At 53.7% G+C, this 12,283-nt stretch overlaps 1 protein-coding gene across 3 annotated transcripts in view; it reads left to right on the top strand.

The window, feature by feature from the left end:
• Positions 1-12,283, top strand: part of STX18 (syntaxin 18) — a 120,728-nt gene that overhangs the window by 107,487 nt on the left and 958 nt on the right. For all 3 annotated transcript variants that reach the window (XM_060012814.1, XM_060012815.1, XM_060012818.1), the window contains 3 exons: positions 7,811-7,869; positions 9,351-9,420; positions 11,795-11,875. In XM_060012814.1, coding sequence (XP_059868797.1) covers positions 7,811-7,869; positions 9,351-9,420; positions 11,795-11,875 — 210 coding nt within the window. The remainder of the gene's footprint in view (positions 1-7,810; positions 7,870-9,350; positions 9,421-11,794; positions 11,876-12,283) is intronic.

The following is a 12,283-nucleotide window of genomic DNA, read 5'->3' as shown; positions in this document are numbered from 1 at the left end:
CATGGCTGTCGAGTGAGAGAGGCACCCATCTCCTCCCAGACCTCACACAGAGGCATTCGTGTCACCAAGCTCTTCACTCCTGTCTTCCTGTCCTACAGGCTCAGATGTTATGTCCTCAGAGAGTCCTTCCGCGACCACCTGGCCTGAAGTGGCCCCAGCCACTATGTCTGTGTGCCCACATCCTGCCCTCATCCCTCCACTAGAATACAAGTGCCCCGAGGGTGGAAATCTGTCTGCCTTCACTGCTGTGTTCCCAGAGCCTAGAGCAGGGGTGGGAACTGTTTGTTGAATGGATGAGTGACTTTGATGAATATAATATAAAAACTCTAGGTTGTTTTAAATGGTAAAGCAGGATCATCAGTAAGAACTACTAGAATATTCTATCTAAGTTATTATTATTATTTATATTTATGAACACCTTCTATGCACCAGGCCTTGTTTGTTTAATCTCATAACAGTCTAGTGAAGTAGGAATTATCTCTCTTGTACAGTTGACGGAAATGGGGCACAAAACTTCCAAAGCCCGTGCAAGGTCACAGAGCCCAGCATCCGAGCCATGCTCCATGCCCCGAGCCCTGGCTCCAAACCCTGAGCTTTTTTCCTGCATCACAGCTCATGTGAGTGCCCGCTGGGATCTGGTGGTCTAGGTGAGTGTAGCCTGCACAGGAGCACTGGCAGATTGACCTGGGCGGCCTGACAGAGGCCTCACCAGCCCCAGCAAGGGGGCCAGGTCTGCTCTCTTGAGCGTTGGCTGCCGAGAGCATAAAGCTGGCTCAGAATCCTCTTGCTCTCGAGGCTTCCTGTTTCTTCCCCACGCCTGATTGTGGGATTGAAACACCGGTGGCCCCTCACGGTGGGCTAATGACTGAGTGAGCTGACCCAAGAGGGTGCCAGGCATACAGAAGGCACTCATAATTGAGTTCCCTCGGCCTTTCCCCTTCAGAGTGGCAGGTGTGCACAGAGGCAGGGCAGCCCTGGGCTGCACAGGGTCGGGGGGGCCTGGGCAGTGCTCACATGTGTGGGGAAGGGCTGTGGTGCGTGTGCTGCCCTCACGGCAGGATCAAAGGGCCACGCGGGGTGGCAGCTGCCGCTCCATGGAGTCTTCATACATATTTTATACTCAGGACTGTTTCACAAACATTCATTCACCCAGATGAGCAGTTTCCCCTTTAAGATCATCACCTTAGAAGCGTGACACTGATTCCAGTGATGACACCATTAGCCATGACTTTCCTGGGACTTGCTATGGGGGTGCTCCCTCAGAGGCTGTGGGACTTTCTTTAGAACAAGAAGCAGAGCTGTCTGTGCCCCTGATAGATAAAAATAATTCTGAGCTAAGGAAGTAACTCAAACACCTTAAAGTGGCCTGCCAGGCCCCTGCTTCCTTCCACACCTCTGACTTGGAGTACGTGCTCAGTGCCCCCCAGACCAGCAGGCACGTGACCCGGAGGCCTCGCAGTGTAGACTGCGGCAGTGTAGACTCCAGGCAGCAGCTGTGGCTGCCCAGTCAAGTAGAGAGAGGCTGAAGACGATGGCCAGGGAGCGGAAGTGAGAGCGGAGATGAGAGAGCTGCTGCGGGAAGTGGACTGGACCTGGTGATCCACTGGAGGGCAGCAGGGCGTGTGAAGAGAGTGAGGCAGGAGAAAGAGCCTGGAGCTTTGTGACCCGGGGAAGCAGGATGCCGGCAGTCAGGAAATGAGGACCTGGTCACGGACAGGTGTGAGTCCGTGGGAGGTGTTTGGTGGGCGCTGGGATCCCGGGCTTGGGGCTTGGGCTGGAGATGTGACTGTGGGATACACCTGAGGGCTGGTGTTTGAAACAGTGCATACAGGGGAGAGAAAGGCACAGCACATCACCCCGGGACACAACGCTGGAGGGCAGGCCCAGGCGGACGATTTGATCACGCTCCCTGATAGCCAAATGATGGCCAGAGTTTCTTAAAAGCTCATAGTTTTCCTTCAGCTTACACAAAATAACTTTATTATTGAAAATGATGTCGCGTTCCCCCGTATCATGTAACATGACCACCTGTCTTTGCTAGAGATAAAAGTATGTATAGTACTATCCCTTCATTAAGAAAGAATACATTTGTATTTAGGCAGAACTTAGCTTCCATTTAGGGCTTTTTAAAAAATACACTGCACGGCTTCATAAAGGAAGTAGCTGGAAGAATGGCCGTCAGTCGTTTGCCAGAGGACTTGCCTTCCCCGCAGGCGGTGGTGAGCAGCAGCAGCTTGTTAACCTGCACAGACGCGTGCTTAGAGGCTGCAAGATGCACAGGGGCTGGACCAGTGGAAGGCTGGCAGCAAGGATGTCTGTGATCAGCTGATGCTTGGCCCCAGTGAGAGATGGCCCCAGTCAAGGGCTTTGGGACTTGACAGAGTTGGTTTTTAACCCTCTCTTTATATCACTTACTGCCTGTGTAATTTGGGGGCAAGAAAATCAGCCTCACTGAACTTCAGCTTGGTAAGGTGACAGGATTGTCAGGAATACAGTCGTGTATGAGTGCCCAGGAAAGTGCAGGGCACGTAGCAGCTGCTCAGAGAATGTTCCCTCACAAACAGTGAGAGATCGTTGCTGCCCCGTGTGGTCCTGGGTTCCCTGCACATGTTCTGAGTGTGATGTATGTAGCTGTTGCATATGAGAAACACATGTTCATATCATAAGGCTTGTCTTTCCATAATGACGGTTGGTGCGCCACGCTTTGTCCAAGCAGTGTCCAAATGAATGAAGCGTTGTCCAGAAACATGCCAGGGATCATTCCCAATAATGCTAGTTATTTCGGCGTCATGATATCGGTGACCTAAGCAATCAGAACCAGCAGGACCTCCCTAACTTTTATCGCGTAATTGCAAGAGGATGGGGCAGAAGGCTGTACTGTTCAGTACTTTTATGACAAGCTGTTTAATGTTCAGTTCACTTCTTTCTTAATTGGGGCTCATAGCTGAGTACCATATCTTACAGTCTGACTGACCCGAACCTTATTCAAAAGGCTCAACCCTGAAAATGAAGAGAAAGAAATGCATACTATTGGTTTGAAATTGGAAAGTGTTACAGCAAATTGTGGTCATAAGTCATAATGACTGTTCCTCGGGGTAAAATAATGAATTGAGCCCTATAACAGCAGTTTAATTCATTATTTCACCCATAGGAGCTGTTGTTACTCGTTCCAGAGTGGCTGCGGAGCATTGTATGATTCGCACAATACGTTTCCATTCATCGCTCATGATGCAGGGATATTAATGCCTTTGAGTTAATATAAGCAGATGTTTTGTGGTCAGGCTGAGTGGAACCAAATTGTTTTCTGATGTTACCCAGAGAAAATGCCTCCTTTCTAAGCCCACATTCATTTTACTTGCCTCCAGTGAAACCACTGCACTTAGTGATGTATTTCTTGGAATAATTTTTAAAGACATGAATGTGACTTCTGTTCTTCAGATCACATGAAAAGTGTCCCTAGCCCCTGTCCCCGGAGGTGGGCCCTTGGAAGCACCAGGGGGCTGGCTGGCAGGGCTTGTGGTCTGTGGCCAAGCTTGGCTTACACATTGAGAACAGGAGAATTGTTGATGGAATGTGAGCGCCACACAGGTGAACGCTGGGGCACAGACCCTGGGGAGGTTCACAGGGGCACAGGTGGGGGTCACGGTGAGGGTCCCAGAGCCACAAGTGTGAAGGTGTTTGGCACAGATAAAGCACAACTAGAAGAGCCCAGAGTGGGCCTGGGCGGTGGTCTTCTGAGCCAAGGGGGCAGACTGCCGTCTAGGCCAAGCCCCCTGTGGGTTCACAGTGTCGCTTCAGTGAACTGCTCGTAGGTCTTTGCAATGCAGATCCTTCTCCTGGTCTCATCTGACGCTCAAAGGCCTTGGTAGGAATGATTTTCTTTTTAAAACTACAGTAAAGAGGATTAGATTAAAAAAGGATTTCTGTGACAATGTATTCACAATGTGGATCTGTATACTTTAAACCAGATTATAAACCCTTTTGGGGGGCCCTACTTGAAAGTCTGACTTACTTCCGAATGGAATAAAGCAGTTAAATGATACTGCCTGACATGCATGTAACCGTCTCAGCCCAGTACTGTATGAGCGCTTGAGCATTTATTAATTTATGCTGCCCCATGTGGTAGGGACTGTTGCTGGGCCCCCAAGTCCTAGACTCTTAACCATGATGCCTACCACTGCTGTTGGGGGTCTGCACTGAGGGAAAGCACTGTGTGTTGCTGTGAGACCTAAACAGTGTAGAGTGCAGTGGCGCAGAAGGACAGGCTGGCTGCCGTCATGCTTGCCGGGCCCTGCCTGCCCACCTCCTCCATCATCCGGGCCTCTCGTCTCCCTTTTCCGGGACTCATGGAGATGGAGGACATGGCAGGTGTGTCGTCCCAGGGCCTGTAGGTCCCCTGCCCTTGGTGCTGATCGTGGAGCTGAGGCTGCATTCAGCACTGCACCTTGTGAAGCCCCTGCCCATGCGGGCTGCCAGTGAGCCCCAGGGAGCTCTGTGTGCCTGTGCTTCTCAGGCCTGAGAGGGTAGGAGACCGGTAGTGGCCCTCTAGAATTTGAAACAAGGGAGGGGGAAGGGGCCGTCAAAGCATTTAATGACTCATTTTGCATATCCAGGATCTACTCCTGAAGAGATTAAATAACAGTAGTTAACGTTTATGGAGGTGCAGTTGGTAAGCAGCTTCCACGGATTAGCACATATCTTCCTCCTAAGGACCCTACTGAGTACTACAATTATCCCCAGTTTAGTGATGGAGGCAGAGACACAGAGAGGTTAAGTTACCTGCCCAAGGGCATACAGCTTAGAAGGTAAAGGAGCTGTCCCTCCTCACCCTTAGGATCAGGCGGGAAAGGATAAGAATAACCAACCACATCTGTTCACAAAGAGAAACTGACAGGCCACACAGAAGGCCAGTGACTGGGGCAGGGTCACCCAGGAAGTTCCCGTGAGGCCACAGGAACTGGGCCATCAAAGCCCCTGGCATAGCCCCTACCTCGCCCCGCAGCCTGGCATTTGGTGGCTCCCTGCCTTACTCGGCGGATGAGAGGTGAGGTGTACAGGTTTGCTGCCCAGACAGTCTCGGAAACCTCCCTGCAGCCTGTGCGAGTGAATGCGGTCAGCATCCTGGCCGCCGCCTAACCTACCAGAGCGTGGCCAGATCTCGTTAAATGGCTCCCTGTGGGAAACAGGTTTTGTTGGGTTTTTAAATGCAGTGTCATTGTTACTCCCAACCCCTGAATGGAGGCTGCTCTCCATAGATGTGGTGCGGCAAACCTCTCTCCTCAGCCCTTACCACTGCTTGATCCCTTGAGGCATTTGTTTCTCTCACTTCCTCCCGGAATGGGGAGTTTCTCAGGTGGCGCCAAGAACCCATGGGTTGGAAGGAAGTCAGAGCCAGAATCTGATCCCACTCCTGACCCTGCTAACAGGAGCCCTTCAGAAGTAGCAATTACCAACCAAAAGAAAAAAAGTAACAATTACCAAGAGGCTTAAAAGAAAGCCAGGTGCCCTTAAATTGGGGAGGAAACAAACAGAAAGCTTTGTTCCCAAGGACCATTTCCAGTAATAAACCACCTCAAACCCCTAGTTAATTTTGTTTAGGAACAGTTTAAAAGCATGAAAGGGCTGTAGATTTAAAAGGGTGGGGCCATATTATTGTTAGAAAAATTCAGAGAAAATGCCCCCTGCCACCCCACCCCCAAAACCTGAGTAAAGTACCTGAGAGAATTAGTCAGATTAGCGCCCACATGCCGAAGTAATTGTATTTTTTCATATATATCAGACTCTTAAGTAACTGTTGACAGTTAACAGAGCTGATTCTTTCAGACTCAAAAGTGATGCTTTTATTCCCTTAAATAGCTTTTTTGACACATAATTAGAAGGGCCGTGGCAGTGCCCTGGCAGCGGCCAGCAAGGCAGCCTGCTGGTTGCCCCGGCCCAGCAGGAGGCTCCCCACCGCTCCGGCCTCCTGGAGCCTCGCCAACCCCGGCCTCTGAGGTGGCCTGGGGTGGAGTAGAGGCCTCTGTGCTTTGATGAGCAGCTGGTGCTGGGAACCCACGCCCTGTCGTGTTTCGGGCCCTGTGCTGGGCTTGGGGTCCAGAGGAGAAAGACCACCCCGCCCAGGAGGGGAGCCAGACCCCAAACAAGCGTGGGAGTGCAGTGATGGAGGCGAGAGCAGAGAAGCTTTAAAGAGAGGGGGATGGTGGAACATGACGAAACCTGCCCTGCTGCGTCTGATGACTAAGAAGGTGCCTATGCTGGGTTTCTAGGGACCCGTTGGAGTTCCCCAGCCAGAGGATGAATCCACCTTAGGCTGAGGGCTAGCCTGTGCAGAGATGAGGCAGGGGATGGCAGGAGATGCCCTCGGAGAGGCCTGGGGCGTGGCCGGCTCGTGCACCTGGCGTCAGACCTGATCTGCAGGGTGCAGGGGCAGGGCCGGCATGTGACTGACGGGATGGAGGGCAGACTGCAGACTATGAGAGATGAGGGCAGAACTTAGATAGCAGGGAAGGAACGAATACGGCAAGTGTGCCAAGTAAAACTGGCAGAGTAGGAAGGGAGGTTGCCAGCCGAGAGCCTCGCAGAGGGGCTGGAGGGAGAGGAAAAGGACTTGACGTTGAGGAGGCCCCGCTAGAGGAAGCCTCCCTGAGTGACGGGGCGCGGGAGTGAGCAAGGCGGAGGTAAGGGGTGCGGAGGGGCCGGCGGCTGTAACAAGGTTGCTGCGCGGGCAGGTGCGGAGATGAGAGCACAGCCCCCCTCCCTGGTGGACCAAGCCCCTGCGTGTGGACAGCGGCCTTTTCCAATGTGTGTGGGTCCAATACGTTTCCCACCTGAGCGGCTCATAGTCGTGCAGACAGTTTGAGACACGCACAACTCAGTACAAGGCAGAAAATGGCTAATATTCTAAGGGATTTTGAGAAGATACCAGGCCACGGTTAGAAAAATGAGAAATAACCTTGAGCTCCAAGGCCCAGGACAGTATCATGGAGAAGGTGGCACGTGAGCTGGGAACACGTGGGACCCGTCGGGGAAGAGACGGAGGAGTGGACGCGTGAGGCCTGAGTCATCATCGTGGACGACAAGCTCCTCCTGGTCCCACACCATGGCGGCGCTTCAGATGCACGCCGTCCTCGCGTTTGACCAGTATCGAGCTGGCAGGATGGCTGGGAGAGCAGCTGTCCACCCTGCAGTTAGCTCAGCTCTGATGAGCTCCCCGGGTGCTGGTGTGGCATCGTTACCCAGACTGAGCCCCAAAGCCTGGTGCCATCCCAAGCACCGGGAGTGCAGCTTCTCCAGCTCCCGGGCCTGTGTCCCTGTTGTGGCGACTGGCCAAGGCCAGGCTCTGCGATCAGACTGAGTCCCAGTGCGGTCCTGCCACTACCCTGATTCAGCACGGCCGCGCAACCTCACTGCTCCATTTAAAGAGGACGATGTCAGGAGGTCGTGAGGGCCCAGGGGAGAGCAGGGCGGCCAGCCTAACGGGGCTGACCCACAGGCCTCCGCGCTCCCAGTCAGAGTCGGCTTGCGTGCATGCGGTTCAAATGAGTGAGATGGAAAGTCCAGCCACAGGCAGCCCCGCTGCACTGCGGGGTTTCATTTTCTCCCTACGGGTGGCTATCCTCACACGAACACTCAGGGTCTTCCAGCAATGCCGCCACGATCCATGCTGGAAAGAGGGGCTCCGCAGTGATTCTTAGAGGGCGGATCAAAGGTTTCCGCACAGACACGCCTTGCTCGACACTTGCCTTTGGCTGTGGTGCTTTGAGACTCTAGTCAGTTTGTCCTCATCCTTAACGTGTTTGTTTCCTTACAGTTCGAACAAGAAAATCAGCGCCTGATTGGTGAAATGAACAGCCTGTTTGACGAAGTGAGGTATGTGTGTGGTTCCTTTGTGAGCCGATGGCCTAGTTTACAACTTTCCCCAAAACTAGGAACTTTATTAATTTACTCTGGTGCCCAGGCATCACATGTGGCCCTTGGGCCAAATGTCGCGCCCCTCCCGCCACTTAGGGGGTCAAGGAGACTGCCTGAATTCACTGACTCCCCTCGACCTGTGGGCCTGTGAGATAACCCCACGGGCTGCCACGAGGCTCCCAGGTGCTGCTGCCCCATCCAAGAGGATCGGCTCCTGATGGCAGATGACACCAAACATCATGACCACTGCCACGTGGGGGCTAGTTACACTTAATTACTCCAAGATGAAAGGGAGACCTCGTGAGGGACGGCTGACAGAGGGAAGCCCTGCAGGTGGCTCCACTGGGGTCCGGCTGCTCCCTCACCAGAGCGATCAGCCACGCAGAAGGCCCGTGGCCGTGGCCCACACAGGTGTGGTTAGCAGCCCTCCGGTGAAGGCACTCAGGCCTCTTGCCCTGGGAATGCCGGGAGCATTCTGAAAGGATGCGCCGGAACTCTTGTTGCACCGTGGTCACTTCCCGAAAGAAGATGCATCCTGACCTTACACTTGCGCAGCCCTGGAGACTGAGTGCAGGTGTTTCCCTCTGATCGCTGCCCCCGGCTCTTCCCCGTCTCTGGCTTCACAATCACGTCTCCCAGTCCTTCCTCAGAGACGGCGCTCTCCCCACCCTCACCCCTCCTTACTCTTCTCCCAAGTCTCCTCTCCTTCCCTCACCTGGTCTAGGGGGACTCAAGGCCCGAGCGACACAACTAGGGATCATCTCCCCATCGAACATTTCCGCTTCCTCCTGGGCTGGAGCTCAGCCGCTGCCTGTGCTAAAGCAGCTGTCAGCTCAGCCTCTAGACGTGCACCTCCCGGCCCGCCCCAGGGTCACCCTCGCCGCCCATGAAACGGGGAGAAGCCCGCACACTTTGTTGCTGATATCCCAGCGTGGGATGTTTTCAGCCAGAATCAGGTTTCCTTTCAAAGTTGGGTTGAGCGGTGAATGCACTCTTCCCCCTAACCTGCTGAGAGGTAACAAAGTTGGGTGACAACACATTCTGAAGTTTTCTTTTGAATCCCCCCCATGTGTCACGGTGTTGCTAAGACAGGGCTCGGCATTAAAGGAGACTTTACTTTGTGTGACTGAGCGCAGCTGCGTGCCCCTGGCCCGGGCACTGGCTCAGGAGGCTGGGCCCCGGAGCCAGCTTATCCAGGGGGGCGGGGTGGGTTTCCAAACAGTCCAGTATGCCCCAGTAAGCTGAGGGATGTTAAAGGGGAGCCAGTTAGGAGAGTGAATCTTCCTCTGCCCGTGTTCTCCTTCCCTGAGCCTGACGCGGTGTCCCCTCCCTCTCTCATGCCTTCACTTAGAAGAGACAGCTTCTTTAGAAATGTGTGACGCTGCTGTTAAGATCACCAAGTACTAATAGTTAATGTGTAATCTGTTTTTTTTATGAAGGCAAATCGAAGGGAAAGTGGTTGAAATTTCCAGACTCCAAGAGATATTCACAGAGAAGGTTTTACAACAAGTAAGAAAAAATATAGTGGTTTTAAGATTTAGCTTAAAATGGGGATACACTAAGAACTCGGGACATTTCTTCTGAGGTCGTTGGGCCTCTGCAGCTGTGTGCCCAGAGCCTCCCCTTCCCCGGGAGCAGCCTCTGCAGTCCGGGGCAGCTCCCCACACGCCCCAGCCCTGTGCAGCGGAGCACGTGGGGGAGGGAGGCGGCTAGGTTTGGGTTCTGGATGTCCTCTGGGAAGCTGGGGAGCCTCTCTGAACTACAGGTTTTTCATCTGTAAAATAGAGTGGCCCTTGCATGGTTGTCGTAAGGCTCCGAGAATACCCCATGGAAAGCACCCAGCAAGGTGCATGAGTAGCAGCTTTTCAGCCAGCGGTGTGACAAGCTCAGACTTGGCCCTCTCAAATGCCGGGTCCCCGCCACCTCAGGTGTCCCGTCCTCACAGGAAATGTGACTGTCCTCATACATGGATCTTCATGTCATTCCTACCTGCCTACAGTTCTGAAATTCTTCCAGCAGCCACTAACTGGCAAAATTTTCAGACACCTGATAAATTCTCCCTGTTGTTTTTAGTATCCACAGACTGGAAGAGTTTGAAAGACAAAATTATTTTTCTTCACTGTGTTATTAGACTGGGCTGCTTGGCTAAAGATACTCCACTCACAGGATGCCCCCTAAACCACACAGCCAGTCAGATCATTGCACGTTGGGTACACCAGGTGGTTCACAGGAGGTGCCCTTTTCACTAGCGTGTTGCAGGAACCATTCTAATATGTATCTGCTAAGCCTTCACTTGGAAGCCTGATGGCCATCAGTTCAGCCTCCGGACACAGAAAACAGCTCAGTCAGATGTCTCCCCCTCAGAGCACCCACTTGTCCTTAGAGGCAGCTCGGCGTGGCGGGAGGAGCTCAGAGCCCAGGTGGAGTCAGACAGACGGCCCCCACCCGGTTCCCCGTCACGTGTAATGTGACATGAGCTCTTTCCCCCTCAGCAAAGCGGGGCTGAGGTCACCTGCGTCACTCCCAGGGGTGGCGAATGGGATCCGGGCCCCCTCAGGCTCTCAGTCCTGGAACCAGGAGCCGTTGTTTGTGGGCACAGCTGTGGCAGACCTGGGTAATGCACTGTTCACTAGCGCAGCCAGAGCCACGGGCCAGGGGCCTTCACTACAGCAGGGCTGCTTACATGCAGCAAAGTACTCTGAGGTCCTGGGGCCCAAGTGCACTAAAAGCCCTTACTTTTCACGACCATTTCTTCTGCTCCTACACTCAGCCCAGCCACTGAGGAGCACTGATTGCCCTTCACATTTGATTCTCAGTTGGGGGCTGGTTCTCGGTTAGGAAGCAGCAGTCCCGGGGTTCTGGACATGTGCCCCAGGAGGTGGCAGAGAGCCACTCAGGGCCCCACCCTGTGTCACCCCCAGGGCTCTGGGCCTCGACCTGGGAGGGATTTGCAGAGCACAGGCTGAGCCCTGCCTGGCTCCCTCGGGGTTTCTAAGACCTGAGAAGAGCTGAGTCTGTCTGGGCTTCCTCATCTACGTTGCACGGTGGTTCTTACCCATCCTCTCATGGGAACAGTGGCCGTGGTCAGCCAGCTCCCACTTGGAGATTCTCTAAAAAAAAAGCGAGATTTTGGAGCAAAGCAGTCCTTGGCCCTCAGGTCCTTAGACTATGTGGCATTCACTGCTGGGAGTCGGATGGCTGAAGGTCGATTTCCTCTCTGCGGTCCTGTATCAGTCAGGTTTCCCTAAAACCCACACTCGTCTGTATTCCCTCCCCACCGCCTAGAGGGAGAGATAGGCCTGCTCCTCAGACCTCAGTGTGGTTCGCAGCCGGTGCAGGGGTGCAATGGTGGGCGATTAGCCAGCCACTCCTGTGTAAGCCCAGGATCCCACGTTTAAGCTTTCCCAGTATTTGGAGTAAAACTTTTGCAAACATCCTGCATAGCATTTTGATGTTTAAGTTTTAGCTTTTTTTTTGAGAGGGAAAATGGTGGCATACAAAGTGCCATTTTGAAGCTAGCACGTATGTTTTCGAGCCACGTGTGCTTTGGAGCCCCTGGCACGTGGTGGCCACTCTGCGACTGAACTCTTCCTGTCCAGCGAGTGGAGGAAGGCGCCAGCCGGGGTGGAGGGAGCACAGGCACCGGGTCCAGTCCCAGTCCTGCAGCTTGGGTGCTGTGTGACTTTGGGTTTCTCTATGCTGTAATTAAGTTTCCCTCTTGTAAATGAGAGTGTTGCCTACCTGTCGGGTGCTATGAGGACCCGTGGGTTCATGGTGTGTAAAGCCCCAGCACTTAGTAAGTGGCAGCTACTGTTACTATGGTGACATACGCTCGGCGAAGGAGGTGGCAGTTGTATTTATCTGCTGTTCTCTTCCCCGACAGGAAGCTGAGATTGACAGTATTCACCAATTAGTAGTAGGAGCAACTGAGAATATCAAGGAGGGCAATGAAGACATCAGAGAGGTGGGTACTCTCGGGGCACCGTGTCTGATTTGGAGGGGCGCTGAGTTCAGGCAGTAGTGTCCACCCTGTCTGGGCCACGTGCACAGGGCTGGTCTCAGGACTGCGCTGGATGGGCCCGTTCCACCCTGCCAAGCCCAGGACCCCACTCACTGCCCTGCAGAGGAGCCAGCTGGGGTGCAGGGGTCCCTCCCTAAGTCCGGGCTGGGCCCCACAGGAGAGGCTTGTGGGACCCCTCCAAGGACCCAGAGCCCTGGTTGCTGTTCACAGGGCCACCACAGTAGACTCTGTTGAGTGGACTTTATTTTCTGAGTCCAGTCCTCAGGTTTGGGTTGACATGGGACCGTTCTTGGACCACCACTGCCATCTAGGAAGCACACGTCAGGGTAGTGGACACACGCTCTCATCCTG

Source organism: Delphinus delphis, chromosome 5 (assembly GCF_949987515.2).
Source record: "Delphinus delphis chromosome 5, mDelDel1.2, whole genome shotgun sequence".
Classification (NCBI taxonomy): domain Eukaryota; kingdom Metazoa; phylum Chordata; class Mammalia; order Artiodactyla; family Delphinidae; genus Delphinus; species Delphinus delphis.
This window is presented reverse-complemented; position numbering and strand designations above follow the sequence as displayed.